This window comes from Podarcis melisellensis (genome assembly GCF_964234715.1).
Source record: "Podarcis melisellensis genome assembly, chromosome: Z".
Taxonomy (NCBI): domain Eukaryota; kingdom Metazoa; phylum Chordata; class Lepidosauria; order Squamata; family Lacertidae; genus Podarcis; species Podarcis melisellensis.
In genome coordinates, this window is record NC_138547.1 from 41,863,124 (window position 1) to 41,884,934 (window position 21,811).

The 21,811-nt window shown below is 44.4% G+C and overlaps 4 protein-coding genes across 21 annotated transcripts in view; 2 read left to right on the plus strand and 2 right to left on the minus strand.

Moving 5' to 3' along the window:
- Positions 1 to 5,990, minus strand: part of LOC309362143 (uncharacterized protein) — a gene marked incomplete at its 5' end in the record, with an annotated part of 156,393 nt that extends 150,403 nt beyond the window's left edge. For 3 of the 9 annotated variants that reach the window (XR_014164802.1, XR_014164805.1, XR_014164807.1), the window contains one exon: positions 620 to 738. Coding sequence is in view for 2 of the 9 variants with exons in the window: in XM_081897678.1 (XP_081753804.1) it covers positions 620 to 857 (238 nt within the window). Of the gene's footprint in view, positions 1 to 619; positions 858 to 5,885 lie in introns of those variants that run through there. The other 6 variants (XR_014164803.1, XR_014164804.1, XR_014164806.1 and 3 more) reach the window with 3 other exon arrangements.
- LOC309362155 (uncharacterized protein) overlaps positions 1 to 21,811 on the plus strand; it is a 103,318-nt gene that overhangs the window by 49,580 nt on the left and 31,927 nt on the right. The gene's annotated exons all lie outside the window — the stretch shown is intronic.
- LOC309362153 (protein EOLA1-like) lies at positions 804 to 11,844 on the plus strand. 9 transcript variants are annotated; one of them, XM_081897699.1, is made up of 3 exons: positions 804 to 923; positions 6,936 to 7,222; positions 9,216 to 11,844. In XM_081897699.1, exons 2-3 carry the CDS (start codon positions 6,970 to 6,972, stop codon positions 9,437 to 9,439), a joined length of 477 nt encoding a protein of 158 aa, XP_081753825.1. In that variant the 5' UTR covers positions 804 to 923; positions 6,936 to 6,969; the 3' UTR covers positions 9,440 to 11,844. The 9 variants fall into 9 exon arrangements, with proteins under 9 accessions (XP_081753825.1, XP_081753822.1, XP_081753821.1 ...); XM_081897696.1 differs by having other exon boundaries at positions 806 to 923; positions 6,851 to 7,222; XM_081897695.1 differs by lacking the exon at positions 804 to 923 and adding an exon at positions 1,034 to 1,065 and having other exon boundaries at positions 6,851 to 7,222.
- LOC309362126 (heat shock transcription factor, Y-linked-like) lies at positions 14,187 to 18,685 on the minus strand. Its single transcript, XM_081897648.1, has 2 exons — positions 17,871 to 18,685; positions 14,187 to 15,051 (listed from the first exon to the last, which is right to left on the minus strand). Exons 1-2 carry the CDS (start codon positions 18,432 to 18,434, stop codon positions 14,281 to 14,283), a joined length of 1,335 nt encoding a protein of 444 aa, XP_081753774.1. The 5' UTR covers positions 18,435 to 18,685; the 3' UTR covers positions 14,187 to 14,280.

A 21,811-nucleotide genomic window follows, 5' to 3' on the forward strand; every position in this document is an offset into this window, starting at 1 on the left:
CTACAAACACACACGATTACCATATTCACCATTGGCCAAACCTCCATATTTCTCATGCTGGTTGGGTGTTGCCATTTAGCACTCTTAGACAGCTCCTCAGCTTATCCAAGTGAAGGGTTGTTACTTCATCCTGGCCATAAAATGATCAGTCTGATGATCATGGACTTACATTGGGGTGCTGGGCTTGGTGGAGAGGATTAAATTTGCCCAACCTGGTGCAATATATCGGTATTTGCCACCAAGATTTGTGGGGTCTTATCTTATTGGGTGCAGAAAAAAAATCCTGGGAGTGCTGCATCAGACCTGTGCCAGGGGTTATTCATTCCTACATTATATAAATAAAATAATAATAATAATAATAATAATAATAATAATAACAGCTTTATCACTAATCGTTATAAGAGAGAACTCTACAACTAGGTCACATTTCAGCAACTTGCACTATGTCTAGATGAGATATATGACAGTGAAATAAACCCACACACTGTTTAAAATCCGTATCCCTCTGGAAGGGGGTTGCCATGATGCACGACCTGACTCTGTCGCGGCGCGACGGCCGTCTGAAGAGATAACTACACGGCAGGGAATGAAGACGACAAAATCTCCCAACCTGGCCTACCTCGCAGGGCAGTTGTGAGGACAGACGTAGAGGGGGAATACGCCTTCGCACGCCGCCCTGGCCGATTAAAGCGAAGCGAAGCTGCTAAATAAAACTCTTCCCTGCAGGCGCTGCTCGCTATTTCCTCTGAGGCGAAGCGGCAGAGGAAAGAGACACACCGCGCCCCCCCCCCCGCTTCCGGCGCCATGATTTCCATCTCATGAGGAGACCCCGTGTAGGGAAGGAGGGAGGCGAGCATCGTATGAATAAACTGCGCTCTTCGCAGCCTGGGCAACGGCGGAGCCGAGCATTGCCGCGGCGGGAGGTGAGGGCGGTGCGCGGAAAGCAGGATAGGGGGCGGCAGAGAGGCCGCGGCTTCGGCCGGCCTCCAGCCTTGGCGGGCGAGGGCGGGGGCGTGAAGGGACAGGAATAGACGGAGGGCGGGAGAGAGGCCTGGGCGCCGTGGGGTCAGCTGTCTCGCGGAACTCCCCGCCTCAGGATTTCGGCCTGGTTCGGAGGGGTGGGGATAGCCAGTGATCGCACCGGGGGCAAGAAGTACATCTGCTAGGTAAGCGGGAAGCTAGACTCCCTCGGGAAGTTTCAAAACAGAGATTGGGTGACCTTCTGCTGCGATTCCTGCATCGCAGGGGGTTGGGCTAGATCAGGGGCGTAGCAACGGGTGTGCGGCCCGCAGCAGGTGCCAGGTTGAAGGGGGGTACCATTTGGCGCGCCCCCCCCCACCGCCCGCCACTCCCCCAAACCCAGAGAGTGGCAAAGCGGCTGCTGCCGCTCTCCCCCTTCCCTCGGCTCGCTGTCGGCTTGGGAGTGGGGGGGGGGCGAATGTCACTCTCCTTCAGCCTGAAAAGGGGGGGGGGTCCACATTCGGCCCATAGCTGTCAACTTTCCGCTTTTCTTGCGAGGAATCCTATTCGGAATAAGGGAATTTCCCTTTAAAAAAGGGAAAGCTTGACAGCTATGATTCGGCCCGTGGGGCAAGTGAGGTGGACTTGCCCAGCCACAGGATCTGCTGGGAGAGGAGTGTACCAACGTCCGGAAATGGGTAGGGAGGCCAAAGCCAAAACGAGGAACTGAAGCAAATTCTGGTCAGTGTTACCACAGCTTTAAAGCAGAAAGCTTCCAGGGGCGAATAAGCTCGAGAATAGTGGCTGGGGAAAGAGCGGGCACTCCCCGCACCTAGATCTGCTAATGGTACGGTCTGAAGAGAGATTGAGTCCCGCGCATGCGGGAGAGCAGAAACACGGAAATAAGAGAAGTAAAGAGTCAACCCTAGGAGCTTCACTTCCCTTGCGCTGTGTTCGCGGCTGCTCTTTCCTCTCCTCAGCCTTCGCACTAGAGGAGAGGGTTGGAGGAGCAAGGCTGCAGGCTTATGCACACTTCCCCGCGAGTAAACCCAGTCGAAGTTTGTTGGATTTACTTGCTGAGTAAATATTGTTTGGGGCTGCGCTGATAATAGTCCCCAATTTAAAAGAAAGAGCCAGGATAGATTGCTTTCTCCTCTTTTCCTTAATGCACCTTTACCAAGTGCATAATGACAACAGCCACACACAGAACACCAGGTGGAGGAGCAGGTTCCCCAGCCTGTACGTGCTTCACCTAAATTTCGTATTGTGCTGCTGCTGTCAAAAGTACAAGCGCCCATCCCTTTAGTAAACCTGCCTTTGGCTAGTGCCTTGTGATGGCTTTGTGGTACCAGATCTTATAACATTTCTTTTTAAAAAAGAGAAACAGCACCCCAGTGTCCCCCTTCAACCAACCAACCAAAAGTAAATATTCCTGCAGAAAGATGCATATTATAAAAAGCAAACCATAGCTGTGTCTATAGGAAGAATATTCCAAGCTCCACAGTTGGGTAATAACCTTTATTAGGGTCAACTTCAGAAGCCACAAAAAAGGGGGCAAGCTTTAGAATTTCCCAGATAATTTATGGAGAACTTAAAAGCACAGTTTCTGTGACACCTCCCCTTATATTTTTTTAAAAAATGGTCTTTAAATGGCTTGCAACTTCCTAGCTGAAACAGGGTTTCAGGTCTGACGGGAGCTGAGCTGGGGAGGGGGCAAAAGGAAAGGTTTTGTGGGAGCTCCTGAAACAGCGATCAGAGGAGTTGATGCACGTGCGGAGGAGGAAAAACACAGGGAGAAAGAAAATGGCAGGGTGGAGAAAGCTGAAAACAAAGAAAAAAATTGCAAATGGAAAGCAGTGAGGAGTCATGGCCAGGGGGGAAGTGACAGCAGGTCATGAGCTTAAAATATTTTTAGTTAATAAAAAGGAGTGTTCAGGATGCTACTGGTGTTCTCTGGACAGCTATTTTGGGGTGGAGGACAAAGTCCAGCTGGGGCACCTGCTTCCTCCCCCCCTCCACCAATGCTCTGCTTGTGGGCTCCCCAGAGGTGAGAAAACAGGATGCTGGCCTCTTGCTGGGACTCCTCAGAGGAGAGGGGAAAGGGGAAGAGGAATTAGAAGTCAGGCTAGGACCTGGGAGAACCAGGGTTCAAATCCCCACTCAGCCATCAAGCTGCCTGGATAACCTTGGAGCAGTCTCTCAGTCAACCTTGCAAGGTTGTTGTTGTGAGTGGGTGGGGAGAACCATACAGGCCACTGTGACCTTGCAGGAGGTGGCGTATAAATGTAAAAAGTAAAAAAATAAAATAAAGAGCCGTCCCTCTTTGGGTGATTTCCCTCTCCCTCTGCCCAACTTCATCTCGGACTCATGAAAATATTGCAAGCAAGAGTGCCCCTGAGCACATGCAGACAGCACTTTTTCTTCAGTAACTACAGCCAGTCCTGGCATATCAAGATTCAGGGAGGAGGGCTAACCCCTAGGTGAGGAGGCCGGGCAAATCGGAAGTTGCTGGAAGGCACCCACAATACGTTTCTTTCGGAAACTCGAGCATCAAGTTTACCCCGTCTCCATTTCTATTTATTATTATTATTATTTTAATTTGTTAACTACTGTTCGCTCTAAGGCCCTGGGCTGGGTTGCAGACATTTAAAATACAGTGTTAAAAGCAATTTTAAAATTACAATCACTAAAAATAAAAAGAAACAGTTGCATCTTAAAAAAAATACCATTGCTGGGCTTTATTGGAAAAGGTTCTGTTTTGCAGGCGTTAAAATAGTTAGGTGTAGAATGTGATTCTGTGTGTGATTATTCAGAAGCAAGACCCCGTATTAGTACTAATGTCTTATTAAAACACCTGAAGCTGCTAAAAGAATGAAGAAACCAGGACCACTTTAACAAATTTATTTAGGGGTCCACATGGCACCATCATAAATGCTAAGCCATCTTTCTGACGCTAAACTAAAACTTGATGGATTATGTATAGCTTGATAATGGCCTATTTGATGAAATATTGCAGGAACGGGGTTCAGCTGGGTCTGTTTATGGATCACTGAAATGGTGTTACTGAAATGTATTGTTACAGTTTTGTGCTACACATTTGTGCCTTAACTTTTTATGTTGTTTAGAGATTTCTTGTAGTAAGTGACTAATAAGTCATATAGGTAGCAATACTAATATTCAAAATGTTTTTAACATTGGAGTAAAATGACTATGGGATGTATAAAATATAGGCTGAGATTATTATGCATTTATTCAACAGAATTTGCATGCCAATTAATTGTAAAGAAAATCTCTTAAGTGGTTGAGTTTAAAGTATGCAGCAAAAACACTGATCATTCAGAACAAAAGTGATTAGTGATAACATAATCAGCCTTAATTTGCTATGTTAATTAATATATGTAGTTAGATAGAAAACCACATTTATAGCTATAGATATAGACGCGATCTTCTTTTTAACAATATTTTTATTCATTTTCAAGTTGCACATCACACATAAAACATAACAAACAGCACATTAACCACATTGCTTCAAATATCAAATCAGATTCTTACAGTTCACGCCAAAAAAACTTCCCACATATTACCATGAGATATTGGGGGGGTTAAAAACATGGTCTTCTCAGTTAAGGTTGGGGGGGCTGTTGCCATTGGACAACATCCCTTGCCCCTATGGCTTTTTGGAAATCAGGGACCTCTAGCAGCCTAGGCCCTACATAGGGAGTTCGCTTTCCCCTCCGGAACCAACCCGACCACCCAGACAGGCGGGGAAAGCGCTGGATGTGCCCGGACATTGCTGGCAAGGCGCAAAGGTGCCTTTGGAGACTGGGCCAGCTCCACTGGGCGGGGGTGACAAAAAAATTCTGCACTGGGTACCACCTGACCTTGCTACACGTACTCTGGGCTAGATGACCCATCAGGACCCCTTTCAACTCCGTGATTCCATAATTCATTAACTGCTTCCTGCACTGCAGGGGGTTGGGCTAGATGACCCTTGGGAACCCCACTCCCTCCCTTCCCTCTACGGTGACTCCCTCCCTCCCAGTCCTGTGCATGGCTGCAAGGAAAAGCCATGGGTTAGCCAGGTGAGGTTTAGTCCCTTTCTGTAACTGGCAACTCACACTCTGATGTTAAAAGGTGGAGGAGGTGTGGAGGGTGGCGAAGACAAGTGCAGCATGGGCTCAGGAGGAGGCTTCACTCAGAGAGAGAAAAAGGAAAGATCCTGCTGCATGCCATGGGAACTGCTCCCCAGGAAGCATCCTCTCTTAAACCTCCTCCTTGTGGGGATTAGTTTTAGTTCCCAAATTGCATAGTAGTAGCCCTGGGCTGCTTGGCCCCTTGATTAGTTCTGTTTTCCCTCCTGTAGAAACTACGCAAGACCCTCTCCTTTAAAAGTTTACATCAACTTCCCAAGTGTCAAAAAAGGTTATTTATGTATGCCATTACTGCAGCCTGTGTTAGCCCCAAAATGGAAAACAAGCGAGGTCCCAACTAAAGGAAGAGTGGCATCTTAAGTTGACGGAATATGCACAACTCACAGATTTAATATATAGAATAAGAGAACAAGAAGAACATACGTTTAGAGAAGATTGGAAAACGTTTATTGAATATATTGGGGGGGGGAATTGTGTACACTTGAAAACGTTAGCAGCATTAAGATAAAGTCAGCGATGTAAATAAGTTTTGAATAATGGAATACTGAATGGCTTAGTTTTTGTAAAAATAAAAAAGCAGGGATTTATGATATGCAAAATGAACCATGGAAAGAGAAGAAGGGAAGGTATTTTAAGGATGTTTAAAGCAGTATTCTAAATTGTAAAAGAAGAAGAAAAATTACACACACACACACACACACAAATAAAGTTTAAAACAACACCTGACTTTTACTTAGTGTACTTGCAGCTGCAGATTAAATAGGTGATGAATACGGTGGATGTTTCTTGAATTGCTAACACGGTCTTTCCATAGCTGTCAACCTTCCCTTTTTTTGCGGGAAATTCCCTTATTCCAGCGCCACTTCCCGCTGCTATCCCGGATTGTTTGATATCCCGTAGACTGTCCCCAGGACAGGTGAGGCTGCTGATCCCTTATTTTCGAGGCTGCTGATCCGATATTTTCAAATCTGAAAGTTGACAGCTATGTCTTTCGTAAATTAAAGTGTCACAGACTAACCGACTCTGAGGCGGCACAACAGAACATAACCTGCTGCTCTAACTGCTAAGATGTAACTGCCATAACGGTTCCAACTGCCCAACTGCCGCAGGGTGTATGACATCACTGGGTTCTGCAGCTCCTGCGATTAAACCTTTGCGCATGCATTTTGGACGCCAGCCTCCTGCCCCCCGCACTTCTGTGCACATGGGACTAAAATGGTCAGCAAAGGGTCTGCCTCGCAAGCCAAGGTGGGCTGGAATGACAGCTATTTGAAATACTGTGCTGTGTAAAATAAGAAGAAGGAGATTCATGTGGTAGTTGAGGATCTCTGTGGCATCGCTTAGGGCACACCATTTTAGCGGACGAGACATAGCTTTAGCAGATGTCCTCAGTGAGAAGAGGTCTTGAAAACATGTTTTTGGGAGTGAGAAGTCCAAAAGCGCTGCTATTTTTGTGATTTAGACAGCATTTCACTTGGTAAACCTACAATGGAGGAAGAAGCCCATAAACTGCTTTCAGAAACCAAATAATTTCAATTTCATCTTCTGAAAAGTCAGGTAGTGCTTAGTAATAATTATATTACTACATAATATAACTGCAACTATATAGCAATCATTTTTAATGTTTTTACACACATTTTACTTACAAAACTAAATTATATTAATTCAACTGAAATATCTTTTGAATTCCCAAGTCATGTTGCAGCTTTTAAGCACCCCTCATTTTTTTAATTTAGCAGGCAGATTCATGCAATTGCTGAACACTTGCCGAGAGAGAATATGTGTTCCTCATTCTGGTTTTAAATTGTTTGTTTGGAAATAAAGGTGATGCAAGAAAGGACTAAAGAAGTAAAGAAGAATGAAGTTTCCCTGCCTTTCCTTCCGGCAACCTTATGCTGGGTTGGTTTTAAACGAAGTAAAAACAATAGAGACCCGTTGGCGACCATTGCTGGCCCAGTACGAGTCCTGTACCATTGCTGTCCACATTGCTTTTAAAGACTGGGACGACAAAGCCTGGAAAGACATCCTCACAAACAGGCTTGGGATGACAGTGACTCAAATTGAAGAGCTATTGGATGCAGGTGAAAGGTTTGGAAGAGGTGTTGTGGCAGGTAAGTGACAGTGGCTCAACTTTTAAACTTCCAGTAGACATGAAATGCTGACTTTGTAGAGTACAGTCATACGTCGGGTTGAATACGCTTTGAGTTGCACTCTGCGGCAACCCGGAAGTAACGGAGCGCATTACTTCTGGGTTTCGCCGCTTGCGCATGCGCAGACACTCAAAATGACGTCACGCGCATGCGCAGAAGCGACGAAAAGCGATACGTGCATGCGCAGATGTACCATCGCTAGTTACATTTGCTTCTAGATGCAAACGGGGCTCCAGAACGGATCCCGTTCGTATCTAGAGGTACCACTGTAGTATTATTATTATTATTATTATTATTATTATTATTATTATTATTTTACTTCTGCCCACCCCAGTCTAAAGAATCTGCTCATATTCTATCCTGAGGATGGTGAAAGAACATCTGGGAAAGTATATCCTGCACAGTTCAAGGGGAAGGGCAGAGAAACTGGAAGAAGGTTCATCAAATGGTGTGGTCCCTTTCAAGGCTATGGTCATAAAGTAGGAAGCAAATTAGCTAAGACAGCCTACTCCCCTAGTAAATATTCAGGTTACCTCCCTGAATGTTCAACTTCCATTAAAAAAGAAAAGAAAAGTTAACTTTTGAGCCCTTTTACTGATGAAGATTCAAGGAAACGCATGCAATCTGTATTTTAGCCAGTTGCACACTGAAAATTTAAAATAATACACTTAACTTCTGTATTGTATGTTCTGTGTTTTATAAGAAACTTAAAGAAAGCCTTTTGTCTTACCTATCAAGGGTCATTTACCCTGCTGTCACAGTGGCTAACCAGACTGAAAATTCACACGAGTGCAATAACACTCCCCTGTTTGTGATCTTTCTAATACTCTCTTGAAGTTTCCCAAGCTGGCAACTAGTGCTACATCTTGCGGTAGCAAATTTCATCATTTAAGCATGTGCTGCATGAAAACGCACTTCCTTTTTGCCTGTCCTAAATCTCCCCAAATTTAGCTTTATTGGTGTAATTAGGAAACGGCCATTCTGTTGTTTACACCTAACTCCTGACCATTTATGAACAAGTTTTAAAAGGCCCTGGTCCCATAGCACACTATTGTGAGGACTACCTATTTATTCCTACAACTCTGTGCTTCCTGTTCTTTAACTACCAGTAGTTACTGATCCACCATAGGACCCACTCCCTTATCCCATGACTGCTAAGCTTACTACAAAGGCTCTGGCTGGAAGCACCATTTGCAGCAGGATACAAAGAGGACCAATGGTTTCTATACTCCTCTCATAGGTAAAGGTAAAGGTCGAGTCGTGACCAACTCTGGGGTTGCGGCGCTCATCTCGTTTTATTGGCCGAGGAAGCCGGCGTACAGCTTCCGGTCATGTGGCCAGCATGACTAAGCCACTTCTGGCAAACCAGAGCAGTACACGGAAACGCTGTTTACCTTCCCGCCGGAGCGGTACCTATTTATCTACTTGCACTTTGACGTGCTTTCAAACTGCTAGGTTGGCAGGATCCAGACTCCTCTCATACACACTAGTAAATAGGTTAAAGAGGGGAAAGGAAGCACTGGGGGAATGTCACAAAGCAAGGGAAAATGCACGAGAGAGTTGGAACTATACCACAAATACTAATTCCCCCATCTGTTAGCCTATTGGGTATCTACTTATTGTGAGAGCAAGCAACTTTTCCAAAGGGTTCCATTTATGGAGTTTGTTCCTTGCGAAGGCTCATGTGGTATCCACACTGTTATCGTTTAGATTCCAGGAGAAGTCTGCCCACCCAGATCTTTTTAATCTCTTTTATCTCCTGACTTTTTAAAGTTTGATGCTGTCATTAAGCATTGTATTCTTCGTCTTATTACTGTATTTTATTACATTCTATAAACTGCCCCAAATGCTTCAAACTGAAGGGCAGGATAAAGTCCTGCAAATAAAAATAAATAGGCCAGTAATTTCATTTTTTAGGAATAAAATTATAGCAATATTTGTGTTTTAAATACAGGACTAATTGACATTGGGGAGACATCACAGTGCCCAGAACTCTTGCCTCCTGAAGACATTTTGGTACTAGAAAATAAAGCCATCCTCTCAGGCCTGGAGCAGAAATACCTGACAGTTATTTCAAACCCCAGATGGTTATTGGAACCTATTCCTACACGAGGACGCAAAGATGTCTGGCAGGTGGACATCCCAGAGGAGCTGATTCCTTCTTTGGACTACTCCTGAAGATTTTTTTCTTTATGGTCCCTTAACTCTACATTTTCCAAGCTACTGAAGTGGAATAGTTTTCTGCTACTGACCTTAATGTAGACCACTATTATAAAGTGAGCAAGTGCCTTATACCTTGGTGTTATCACTCTTGCAAATGGAGAACATTAATGGAATAGTTGGGGTCACCAGTAAAAGTATGCTTTGTTGAAGCTTCTTAGATGTGGATTATTGTGAATTATCCATCTTAGGTCCAAGCTATCTGAAAGACCGTATCCGCCCACACAAACCTGCCCAGATGTTGAGATCTTCATGGGAGGCCTTTCTCTTTGTTCTGCCACCTTCCCAGGCATGCACAGAAGGGGATGTGGTGGAGGGCCTTCATGGTGGCTGCTCCCAGACTTTGGAACTCCCTTCCTAGAGAAGCTAGACTGGCTCCCTCCTTGTTGTCCTTCTGCCAACGGATGAAAGACGTTTTTGTTCCAACAGGCTTTGGGAAGCTGACTGCTTTTAAAGAAAGGGCTGGTGCCATGCCATTTTTCTGTAATTATTGGCATGTTTCAAACAGGTCTTAAATACGTATGTAGTTTTAATTCTATCATTGTTTAATTGTAGTTTAATAATTGATTTTCCTGTTTTTAGTGGTTCTTGTTTTTATCTGTAAACCACCTTAAGTTCCACCGGGGGGGAAAGAGGAGTATAAATAAATATTAATCATCATTTACATGCACATTATGGAATATTAAACACTTTTTCTTAATTAAGTGAAATAAACAGATCATCAGTTAATCTCACTCCCTCCCCCAGAGCTTTCACTCTTAATTCCTCTGCTCCTATTGGGTCTATGGTCTCATCACAAATGGCTAATCCATGCCCTGCACCCCTTTTTAGTAAACTCATTTAAACGCTCCATTCAGAGTCTTCCTCAGTACTTTGCAACTGCCCTTTCAGCTTCCTATGCCCCTTGTGCTATTTGTGGATGTAATGCCGTACACAGTACTATGCTTCTATAGAAATGGATCCTGTTACAGTGGTACCTCAGGTTACATACGCTTCAGGTTACAGACTCTGCTAACCCAGAAATAGTACCTCAGGTTAAGAACTTTGCTTCAGGATGAGAACAGAAATCGTGCGGCGGCAGCACAGTGGCAGCTGGAGGCCCCATTAGCTAAAGTGGTGCTTCAGGTTAAGAACAATTTCAGGTTAAGTACGGACCTCCGGAACGAATTAAGTACTTAACCCAAGGTACCACTGTACTTAGAAATGCTATGGATGTTTATTAAACCTGCTAAGGAGGATGTGGTCTACTTTTCTTTAGATCAGGGGTGGGTAACTGATAACACTCCAGTTGTTCCTGGGGTAGAGTTCCCATCACACCTGGCCAGGAGTCATCCTGGCTGGTGCAGATGGAAACTGGAGTCCAGCAACATCTACAGTGTCAAAGGTTCACCATCTTTTGTTTTATTATGCTGCTCAGCCACACTCCCTTTCCCCATAGGTCAGTGGTGGGCTCTGCTATGTTGATCAAAACTAAGGATGAGGAAAAGAAATGCCACCTCAATGACCTTGGCACCATAGGGATGTGAAGATATTTCTGCTTCCCATACCGGAGTTCAATGTGATGTTTTATTCTAAGAATGTTTGGCAGGTCACTTGGGCCTCTCAGAGGTATAAAGAGATTTTTTAGCATTCTGAATTTTCTTTGGGCCATTGCATTTTTAGTGTGTGCATATAAAATCATCTATGTAAAAAGCATTTATGAGTTATGACAGCTAGTTCAGATTCACATAGATTGCACCATTTTTAGAACTCCCCTACTAATTGAAATTGAAATACTTTATTGTCACTTGTACAACTTGCATACAGTGCGATTACACGAGCACCCCCCACTCATCTCACTTATTTCCCCTCGTTTACTGACACTCACCCACATGGTTTTCCTCTGCAAAATGAGCTACAGGACTCTGCAGCTCCCAGCCCAGAGAACTATATTCTGGCACCTGAGGCGAACCACAAAATGGCGCCTTCCCTCCCCACCAGAAAAGAAAGGGTGATTGAAGATAGACATCAGTATCTGCTGCCCTGTGAATCCTGCTGCCTAAGGCAGTCACCTCACTTTGCTTCATGGGTGGGCCAGCCCTGAAGTGAGCCCTGGCAAGCAAAGTATTTCAAAAAGTGATTATATCCATTCCTTCCTTCTTTCCGTGTAATTCTGGACATCTTAAAAGCTTGTTACATCTACAGGTAGATGTTAATATTTAACAGTCCAACTGCTCTTTTAGAATATGACAAATTATTATCTATGCTTTAATATTACTATGTAATTTACTTGCTATTATTGTAATTTTGATATAATGTGGCATCCAGTGTACCGGTACTTCTGAAATACTCCACAATAAAAACAGTAGCTACATTTCAATACAGTACTGTATATGAAAGTAGGATTATTACAAACACTGGTTTTTATTTCAAAACATTTGTTGTTGTTGTTCCAGACATGTATTTGCCCAATTATCTAGAATCTAGATCTCATAACAGAAGCTGGCGCCATGAGAGAAATCTGAAGCAGTTTATAGATGAATGTCAAACCTCATAATGAACACACAATATATTATTTATTATTGCATCATATTAGGATCTTTTGGGGGGGGTTCTGTTTCATTGCATATCTGCACACTGTCCTAGATTTTAAAAAGAGCATATATTTTAAAAATATACAAAATAAACACATGAAAGAATTAAGTAACAAACATGAGGCTTTCACTGTAAAGCAAAATGCCGCTTTAAAACTAGTTGAAAACTACCACAATGGTTTCTTTCACGTCTTTTGTGACCTTAACATGTCAACTGTGTAGCAGTGAATGTGGCAACTTCCCTGGCTTTTTATAAAATCCAATCATTGGTTATTCAATGTCAGAGCTGGCTTCTCATGCTAAGTATTTGCTTAGGTTGGGGATGAGAGAAGAAGGCCCATGTATGATGTGTTCCTTTACTATTTGCTTGGATGCATATTTATTCTAACGCCATTTAACAAAAAAGAAGGTGGAAAGCAAATTTCAAATTCCTTCAACAGGTACAGGAACAGCACGCTAAACTCAAACCCTTTAAAGATTCTAACTATCCTGTCTTTGATCCCTTCAAAATAGAGCTTCTCAGCATTGCAGGTCCTGACCTGTTTAACTGCAATATAAACATGACAAACTGAAATGAGCAAACTATAAATATGGCTATAAATGCAATAGTGGGTAATAATAAATGAAGTTTTAAAAGTTGGACTTGACATACCAAATGTAAAGGAGTTTCTTCAACTACTGGCACTGACGTCCTTCACAGGTTTAAGTAGCCAATAACTCTGTCCCACGGTTTCTCCTTATGGAGATGATGATTAATTAATTAATTAATTAAAATTTCTATACCATCCTTCATCTGAAGATCGCAAAGTAGTTTACAATATAGAAACAAAAAAGTAACATAGTAAACAAAAATGCACACCCCACAGACAGTTTAAAAGGCCTTAGCCAAAGGCCTGCTTAAAGAGAAACATTTTCACCTGCTGCTTAAAGATATGTAATGAAGGTGCCAGGCGAGCCTCTCTGGGGAGACTATTCCACAAGTGGGGAGCCACTGGAGAAAAAGCTCATATTTGTGTTGCCACCCTCCAGACTTCTCATGGAGGAGGCACGCAAACAAAGGCCTCAGAAGATGATCTCAGGGTCTGGGTAGGTTCATGTGGAAAGAGGCGGTCCTTGAGGTATTGTGGTCCTGAGCCATTGAGGGCTTTGTAGGTCAAAACCAGCACTTTGAATTGGGCCAGGGAACTAATTGGCAGCCGGTGCAGTCAGGCCAGGATTGGTGTTACATGCTCAAACTGTCTTGTCCTGGTGAGTAACCTGGTGGCTGAATTCTGCACCAGCTGAAGCTTCCAAACCATCTTCAGAGGCCACCCCACATATAACATGTTCACATAGCAGCTATTTTAATACACGCCAGACCACGCCTTTTGACTGTTAACTAGAACTAACACACTCTTCTCCCCCACCCCATCCCTCGTATCGTATTATTTAATTCAGCATGTCATCTAACATGTCAAAGAGGCCAACGCCTGTTCTTCTGCTCTGTTGGTCTTGTAGCAGTTATCATTGACTCTGCTGAACTCTCAGTGTACTTTATTTTGGTGTAGAAGATGCTTATTGCAAACTTATCCTTTTTTGTTTTTGATTGCATATCAAACAAAACATGTGAAAGGTTTACAAAGGACAGTATTGAATGAGAGATAATTCAAGTGTCTCCATCAAAATCTGCCCTCTCCCGAAATAAGAGTGTGTGTTATACCTGGCAAAGCCATTCCTTCTTAGGTTGTAGTGCTACTCACTCATTTTTAGAACTTCAAACTAGTTTTCAAAACCATCTTGGCCACGTGTTTTCTCATGCCATCATAAAGCATGAGGTGTTCCTATTTTGCTTGGGCTGTATAGTTCAGCTAATGCATTCCTTCTGGTGGCAATCCACTTGCTTAAAATACTCCCATTGGATGACAGAGAAAACTCCCAAGTAAGTGTGCATTACAGTTTTCATCTGCAGGAACAGCAGAAAGCTGGCAACCCAAATAAAATTTACTATTATCCTACTATTCCCCTTTTAAAGTCTACACAACTAGACCATTGTAGGAAACAAGTCACACAACTAGACCATTGTAGGAAACAAGTTACTCCGAATCCCTCTATGATGACATACAAACAGTTAACCTAGGTAGACAAGACAGGAGGAAAGGAAAGAAAGAGGTTTTATTCTTCAGTCCACGTCATTCTGATTTTCTCTATTTTAAAAGGGGGTGGGGGTTTTCCAGTCTGCCCTCTGTTTCATCGATGGTAACCACTGTAGTCTGCCGCTTTGGGTCCAACTCCTTTGGAAGCAGAAGTAGCATTTGAAGCACAGTTGCAATTAGGGCAATGGTGGTATGAAGGAGTTCGATGATGGGAAGATCTTGACATGGAAATGGCAGAAGCCGCTGCTATCATGGGCATGGAAAACCATGGGTTACAGAACGGGAGTAAACTGGCCCAATGAGCCTGCATGGCTGATAAGTCTGGGTACATGGTTGGAAAGGCTGGCAACCCCATCACCGGTGCAAAGGGGCTGTTGGGTACAGGAGGTATGACATGATACAAAGAGGTAGCAGATGTGGTGGTGGTCGAGTCGATCTCATGTGTGTTGACTCGAGCATGATTGGTGTGCTGGGGCAAATGGAAAGGAGCTAGCTGGTTCACTTTGTTGTCATTGTCCTCTGGGGCTGCCTGGTCAGAGGACCTCAAAGGGGTTGGAGGGGAAGCAGCGTATCCACTTCTCAGCCGGGCTGCTGCTCCAGCAAGGCCCTTCGGCATAGTAGGTTTTCGGAGTCCAGCTTTGTGCATTTTGTCCTTTGGGGAAGCTGCAAGGAAGTTACTTTCCCTGGTAGCAGGACCCAGAGTAGTTTCTGGGCTTCTTGACCTGCTCTTCAAGCAGCTTTCACTGAAGTCCTCATCTAAGGAGAAAGCAATGGGTGGTGTGTTTTTGATCCCAACTCTTCTCTTGCACCTTGCAAGAAGGTGAGGACAGCCTCTCTTAAAATTTGGGTTGTGGTAGAACTGTAACTAGAATAAAAACAGAGGAAGGGATGGAGTTAACATAAGGTTTTAAAGAGAAATGCAACAGCGAAGCAATGCAAAATGACAGTCTCCATTGCGTATGCTTCAATTTTCACACAATGGCTCTGAATTGTGGGGTTTTACATCCTAGATCTCTATTGATTCAGTTCTGTAATCTTATAATGATGAACTGAGTTGGTGGAAACTGGCATAGAGTTTGCTACAAAGCAGGTGGAAGGAATTTGGTGGCGCACATGTTGTCAGCATAATGCCTTTGGGAGGCTTAATAAAAGGAAACAGTAGCTAAGTGATATATTTTCAAAACTTGAGTACAGATCTTGTTAAATGTACTAGGAGCTCAGAAACTACAAAGGGAGTGGACGTATTGTTCTGAAGAATCTAGACTTAAAATCCAGAATATAGGTTTTTCAGATTCAAGTAGGTAGCTGTGTTAGTCTGGTGCAGTCGAAATATATATAAAAAAATGTCCAGTAGCACCTTAGAGACCAACTAAGTTTGCATGCCCACAAAAGCTTATACCCAGAAAAACGTAGTTGGTCTCTAGGATGCTCTTGGACAATTTTTTATTTTTTTAATAGGTTTTTCAGATTAGGGTCCTGCCCCCAAAGTAGGATGCTAGGATGCTAGGGATTAGTGTCATAGGGAATCTGTGGCCTATTTCCCCATTAGGGGTAATAGGCATGGCCCTACTAACTCTACTCTGCCCTCTGTCCTCCCCCACCAGCCCAGGGAGTAGCACTGCCTGTCAGTTTTCTCCTTCTTAGTGTCAATGTTGTCCTTGCAGAACTCAGCAGGGAGGAAGATGGGAACAAAACTAGGAATAGTTGGCTCTGAGTCCACTTACCGTTAGTCTCCCTGCTTCCCACCCTACCACATTCCAATGAGCACCAGCCACCACTTCATAGAATTCTTGAACAAGTGCACATATTAGTTGGTTGCTGTAGCAAATAAACCGTTTTGTTTGTTTGCAACTAAATTGGAGTCTTTATACTAGACAGAAGCATAATAGAAAACCGCTAGTCACGTATCCCACATGCCTTCTGCACTAAGAACTTTTTATCTGTTTGGGGAAACAGTTGCAAAACTAGATGTTTTTTGTTTGCCCATATAGGGACACCTTTAGCATCATAATTTATCTGAAGATGAAGTGCCTAGAACATTCCTGAAACAAGGACTGGCAGTTACTGGTAAAAAGTGTCTTTCTCCAGTCATGAAAGTTCAGGATGCTTGGTTGTCAATTTGAATAAATGCCATATTTATATTTATTATTACTCTCCCTTCTTTAACTCAATGGGCATAGTCCAGGAAAATTTAAATGCTTCTATATCCCATTGGTTTCAGTGAGAGATATGTACACAAACTGCATCCTATGCACATTTAACGGGGGGTAAGTCTCAACAGACACCCATAAGATTCTGTTGTAAATCTTTCATGCTGTAATAAATGGTTTAGGAGTGTTTAACTTTTAAGAGACAGAATGTAGATCTGAAATGCATTGATTTATCCAATCTAAATAATTTGCTGTTTTGTGCAGTCTGTGCACAGCATTAAGCACACACAGAATGTGCTTTGCTGCTATATTTAGTATTCACACTGAACAGGCACTAACCTTACGATGACATTCCTGAGCAATTTCCATTTGCGTGAATAGCTCTTCTGGATATTGTACCACATAAGTTTCCCTCCCCCTTTATCAAGGCCTTTCAATTATTTTGCTTAGTTGATTTAGTAATCAACATTCACCTCTTCATGGAATTCTATGTATTTTAAGATTTTGAACATGCCTTCCCATCACAAGAGCCTTTACAGAACTAGCTTTCATTTTGTTTATATTTAATGTGCCTCAGTGTTCACATCTACAGGGGTACTCGACTGGCTACATCCAAATTTGACTCAAAAACGAAAATAATGGCCTAGTAATCTTTAAATGAGGTAGTGCAAAGATTCAGGGAAGTAAACTATCTTTAAGAAATATAACATTAAGGATTGCAAAGGCATCATAGAATTATAGATGCAATAATAGAATAAACAGGTGGCCTGTTCGGGGATCAAACCCATGACCTTTTTATTATCAGCACCATGCTCTAACCAAATAGAGTTGTGCTCTTACACTAACTGCAATGTATAATAGCCAGCCAGCCATTTTTTTTCTGTGCAAGTTGTAGTCCCTATAATTGCAAAGTACAATATGAAGTACACTTTTCCAACTTATCCAGAAAAGCCTCTTGTCACAGCAAAAGTTGGAGTCAGCTTTTGAGAAGCTGCCATAATGAATCATGAGCAGCCTGGCAGAGCATGACTCAGATGCCTTGAAGAGGGCTTGTGAGAATTAAGAGCAGATACAGAATGAACTGTATTCATTGTGAGTGGCATATAGTGAGGATGCTTTTTAGCTGATTATCTTAGGTTTCAGTGGATTTGTAAGTCCCATGTTGAATGAATTTATCTAATTCACATGACAATTAAATTAACCCCTCCTTTTCAAATATGTTTAGCAGCTTAAAAAGGAGGTAAAGCTTTGAAGTAGGCATTTTTGTGTTGTATTTGGGGAATGGGGAAACATTAGCGACTTTCTGGATTAATCTAATTACTAACACTGTATACATTGTCTCAGTTGCGTCCACTCAATTGTGTCCTGGCCTTGAAGTAGCTCAATATCCACTATTTTTCCTCATTCTCTTAAGTACCTGTTTCCATTCTGTGTTGCTTTTTTCCCTTTTCTGGAGAATGACTGATCTTGCACAGTAAGCAACCTGTGAACTTAGAGCAATGTCTACCTTTTAAAAACCACACCATGGTCTTACCTTGCTAAATGCATAAGCAGCTTTTTCTTCTGCTAAAAATTCGACAAGGGAGGCAGACCTTTGAAAATTCTGTCTCATCTTGCTAAAGCCATAGAGATTGAGCTGACGAATGAAGCTTTTCATACAGTCAGTTTCAAAAATGCGCAATGGTCCTTTCCTCTCTAGAACCTCCTTTTTAAAAAGTTCTTCATCTATCACTACACAATTCCCATCGTCATCCCACCACAGTGACTTAAACTGATCACTTTCAACAATTTTCCAGAGTTTCTTTGGGAAAGTGAGGGATAGGAAATCATTGTCTTCAAGAGAACCATCATCACAGAGAGTAAGCCGTGGTCTTTTTGCCCAGGGTCCATCATTCAAAGCCTGAAAAGCATTTTCTTCTATCATAGACCTCAAGACTGTGTCACCAGCTGCAGTTTTATCATGCAACGGAGTAGATGAAATTGAGATTGCAGAATGAACTATTTCATCTTCAGCTGAAAAGTGTTGAGTCTGTGCAGCAGGAAGGTCCATGTCTATTTCTCTCTTCTCAGTCTGGTAATTTTTTTCAGCTGTAGCCATTTATACTATTAGTCAAACCATGCTGATAAGGCAGCAGCAGGCCTATTAAAAATGATGCTAGCTTGTAGGGAGCTTCAATAGGGAGTTCTAGAACATCACAATGAGACCTATCTTGTGCAGGTGTGACATCACAAAATGAACTCTGGTTTCCTAGCGAACGATTTCATAATGACTGAACAGTATTTATGTATCTTCACTGAACAAGGAAAATTAGGACAAAGCCTATCAAATATTTGCCTTAAAATATGCACCATAAAAGCATCACATACCCACTGGACTTTATTTCCAAGAGTGAGGGCACAAGCAAGTTCATACTTCCATTTTTTTAAAAAGAAAATTTGTTTGTGTAATTTTCTGCAGTTAAAGGTGGTTTTACTCGAGGTGTTGCATGAATGCTATACAAAAAACCCCACGGCACACTCTCTTAAGAAAAGTGAATTGTGTCAATACCACCTGTCAGGGTTTCTGGGAGAGAGGAGGAGATGACAGAGGAGACGGAGAGCGAGTGGGAGGAGGGGCAGAAGGATGAGGAAGAAGATGACGGAATTCTAAGGGAATCCACGAGTCTGAGCAGCGAGTCAGAGGATTCTCAAAAGGGGGTTACCTTAATCAAGCAAAAGGGAGGAGAAGGGAGAAGCGGAGAGGAGCCCAGTGGAAGACAGACGCAGCAAGAGGCGTCTCAGCTGGAACGGAGAAAAGGGGGTGGAGTCGTCAGCCTCTCGGAGGGAGCAGGATTAAGAGAGAACAGAGAAAGGGGGTTGGAGCAAGGTGTTCAGCCGGAAAGGGTGGAGAGCAGAACAAAGGGTGGTGTAGCGGTCGAAAGAAAGGTCAGGAGCAACGTACGCGCGCCAAGTTCAAACGTAGAGGCGTGCGGAAGTGGAGAGAGCTCAGGGGAGGAGCCCGGCCCCAAAGCCAGAAGGAGGGGGGAAGAGGCGGCAGAGGATTCAGCCTCAGGCGAGTCACGGAGAGAGGGAACCCAGGGGGGCAGGAAGACCCTGCGGAAAAGAAAGGAGAGGAAGAGGTGGTCTAGAGCCAGGCTATTAAGTTGGTGTGGAAGAGGGGAGGAGTCAGAGGGGACTTCAGCGGTCTAACGTGACAGACGTACGGCCACAATGCTGAACTGTATGAGAAGCAGAAATCTTCAATAAACTTTTCCTGTAAATAAACTGCAACGGAGTGAGGTCTCTTGTGAGCTGGGACCCATCCTGGGTGGCCGTGACAGTAAGTCCCCTCTCTGAAAGCAAAAATTTTTTTTTGCGAAGCTCACGAACGGGAGCAGCCATGAGCGCTGAGGAGCAGCTGGTTGCACTGCGGGATCAGGTTACCGCTCTCACATCGGCAGTCATTGCTTCGCAGAAGAAGAATGACGACTTGGAGAAGACGTGCCAGGATTTGCAGGCAAGGTGGGAACACGCGGACAGGGCGGGGGCCCCAGGATCCAGAGCGGAGGGCATTGCGCTTGGACGGCGGGGGGGTGCCCTGGTTCCGCATTTTAATGGCAACTTGCAAGACTATCCCAATTTCAGAGCGGACGTCGTGTATGCACTGCATTTACTCCGTCACGATTTTAAAGATGAGGAGGAGAAAGTGGGGTTCATTGTTTCGCACCTGCATGGGGAGGCCAGGGCTTGGCTACGCAATCTGTGGCGCGAAGATGGACCGGCCCGTCGCAATTCAACTGCGTTCATCAAAGCGATGGATTCTTGTTTTCAATCCTCTGTGGATGTGGACATTGCGCGCCGTCAAATGCACGGGCTGAGGCAGGGGAAAGCGACTGTGCGCCAATACCACTCTAAATTTTTTGCATTGCTCACCGCCTTAGATTGGCCAAAGGACAGTAAACCGGTCAGAGATCTTTTTTGGGAGGGATTGAGCCCCCCCATCAAGGATGAGATCGCTAGGGGGGACAGACCCCAGACCCTAGAAGACGTGGTGCAACGGGCTTTAGCTATTGGAATTCGACATGAGGGACGTCCGTGGCACGAGGAGGACGGGCCCCAAGCGCGTGCGCAAGCGAGGACTCTCCCTTTTGTGCACAGGGATTTCAGCCGTGCGCACCCCTCGCCAATGGGGAAGGACAGCGAGGAGCCAATGGAGATTGGTGGTGCTAGGGCTCAGAAGCCATCCCAGAGCCCTGTCCCTGGTGCAGCCAAAGCGAAGCCTCCTAGAGGAACCAGGAAGTGTTACATCTGTGACAGTGCGCACCATATGGCGAAAGAGTGCCCCCAGAGGCTCCAGAAGCACACTGCGGCACTGGCAACTGTGACAGCAGAGGTGCAACCAGGGGAGCGACTTCAGGGAAACGACAGTGCCTGGCTGGAAGCAGAGCTCCTGGGGCTCAGCCAGGCGGATCTGTAGACAAGCCCCCAGCATCGCCGCAGAGCGTGGACCCTTTGCCTCCCAAACCGGCAGTTCTGCTCACAGCAACACTCCAGCTGCCTGATGGGAGACTCCTCGAGGTTCCAATAACGATCGATTCGGGAAGCAACGCCGACTTCGTGGGACTGCAGTTCGTTAAGCAGCACAACATGGCGCTCCTGCCTGCAACGACGCCTCTGAACGTGGTCACGGTAGACGGCAGGAAGTTGCTGGGGGGGCAAGTGGTGCAGCAAACCCCTCCCATGCTGATGCAGATTGGCAACCATCGAGAACTTATTAGTTTCAATGTCACCCACTTATCGGACACGCCCATCGTGTTAGGCATGAGTTGGCTGGAGAGGCACAGTCCCGCGGTTGCGTGGTATCAGCGGCAGATCACCTTTTGTTCATCGTATTGTGCTCAGCATTGCTTTCAGACCGATCAGGGAGGAGAAGCCGAGCAGCAGTTGCATCTGGGTATGGTGCAAACAGTGCCTCACAAGTACCAGGACTTCTTGGAGGTTTTCTGTGAGAAGGAAGCTGACAAGTTGCCGCCTCACAGACCTTACGACTGCGCGATTGATTTAGTGCCAGGGGCGCAACTGCCTGCTGCCAAGCTGTACTCCATGTCGGAGGACGAAATGCAAGAGCTTCGGGAGTTCATAGACCATAACCTCAAGCGCGGTTTCATCCAGGAATCTAAAGCAGCGGGAGGCAGCCCTGTTTTCTTTGTGAAGAAGAAAGACACGCCCCAAAAGAGGCTTATAGTGGATTACAGGTTCATAAACAGCTTGACTAAGCCCAAAGCTTTCCCCATGCCCAAGATTGACGACCTTTTAGCGACCGTCAGGAGGGGCAAGATTTTCACCAAGCTGGACCTACGTGGAGCTTACAATCTCATCCGCATCCGGAAAGGAGATGAGTGGAAGACCGCCATGTTCACCCCTCTGGGCACATACGAATACAGAGTCATGCCTTTCGGCCTCCAAAATGGCAGCCACGTTTTTCAAGCATTTATG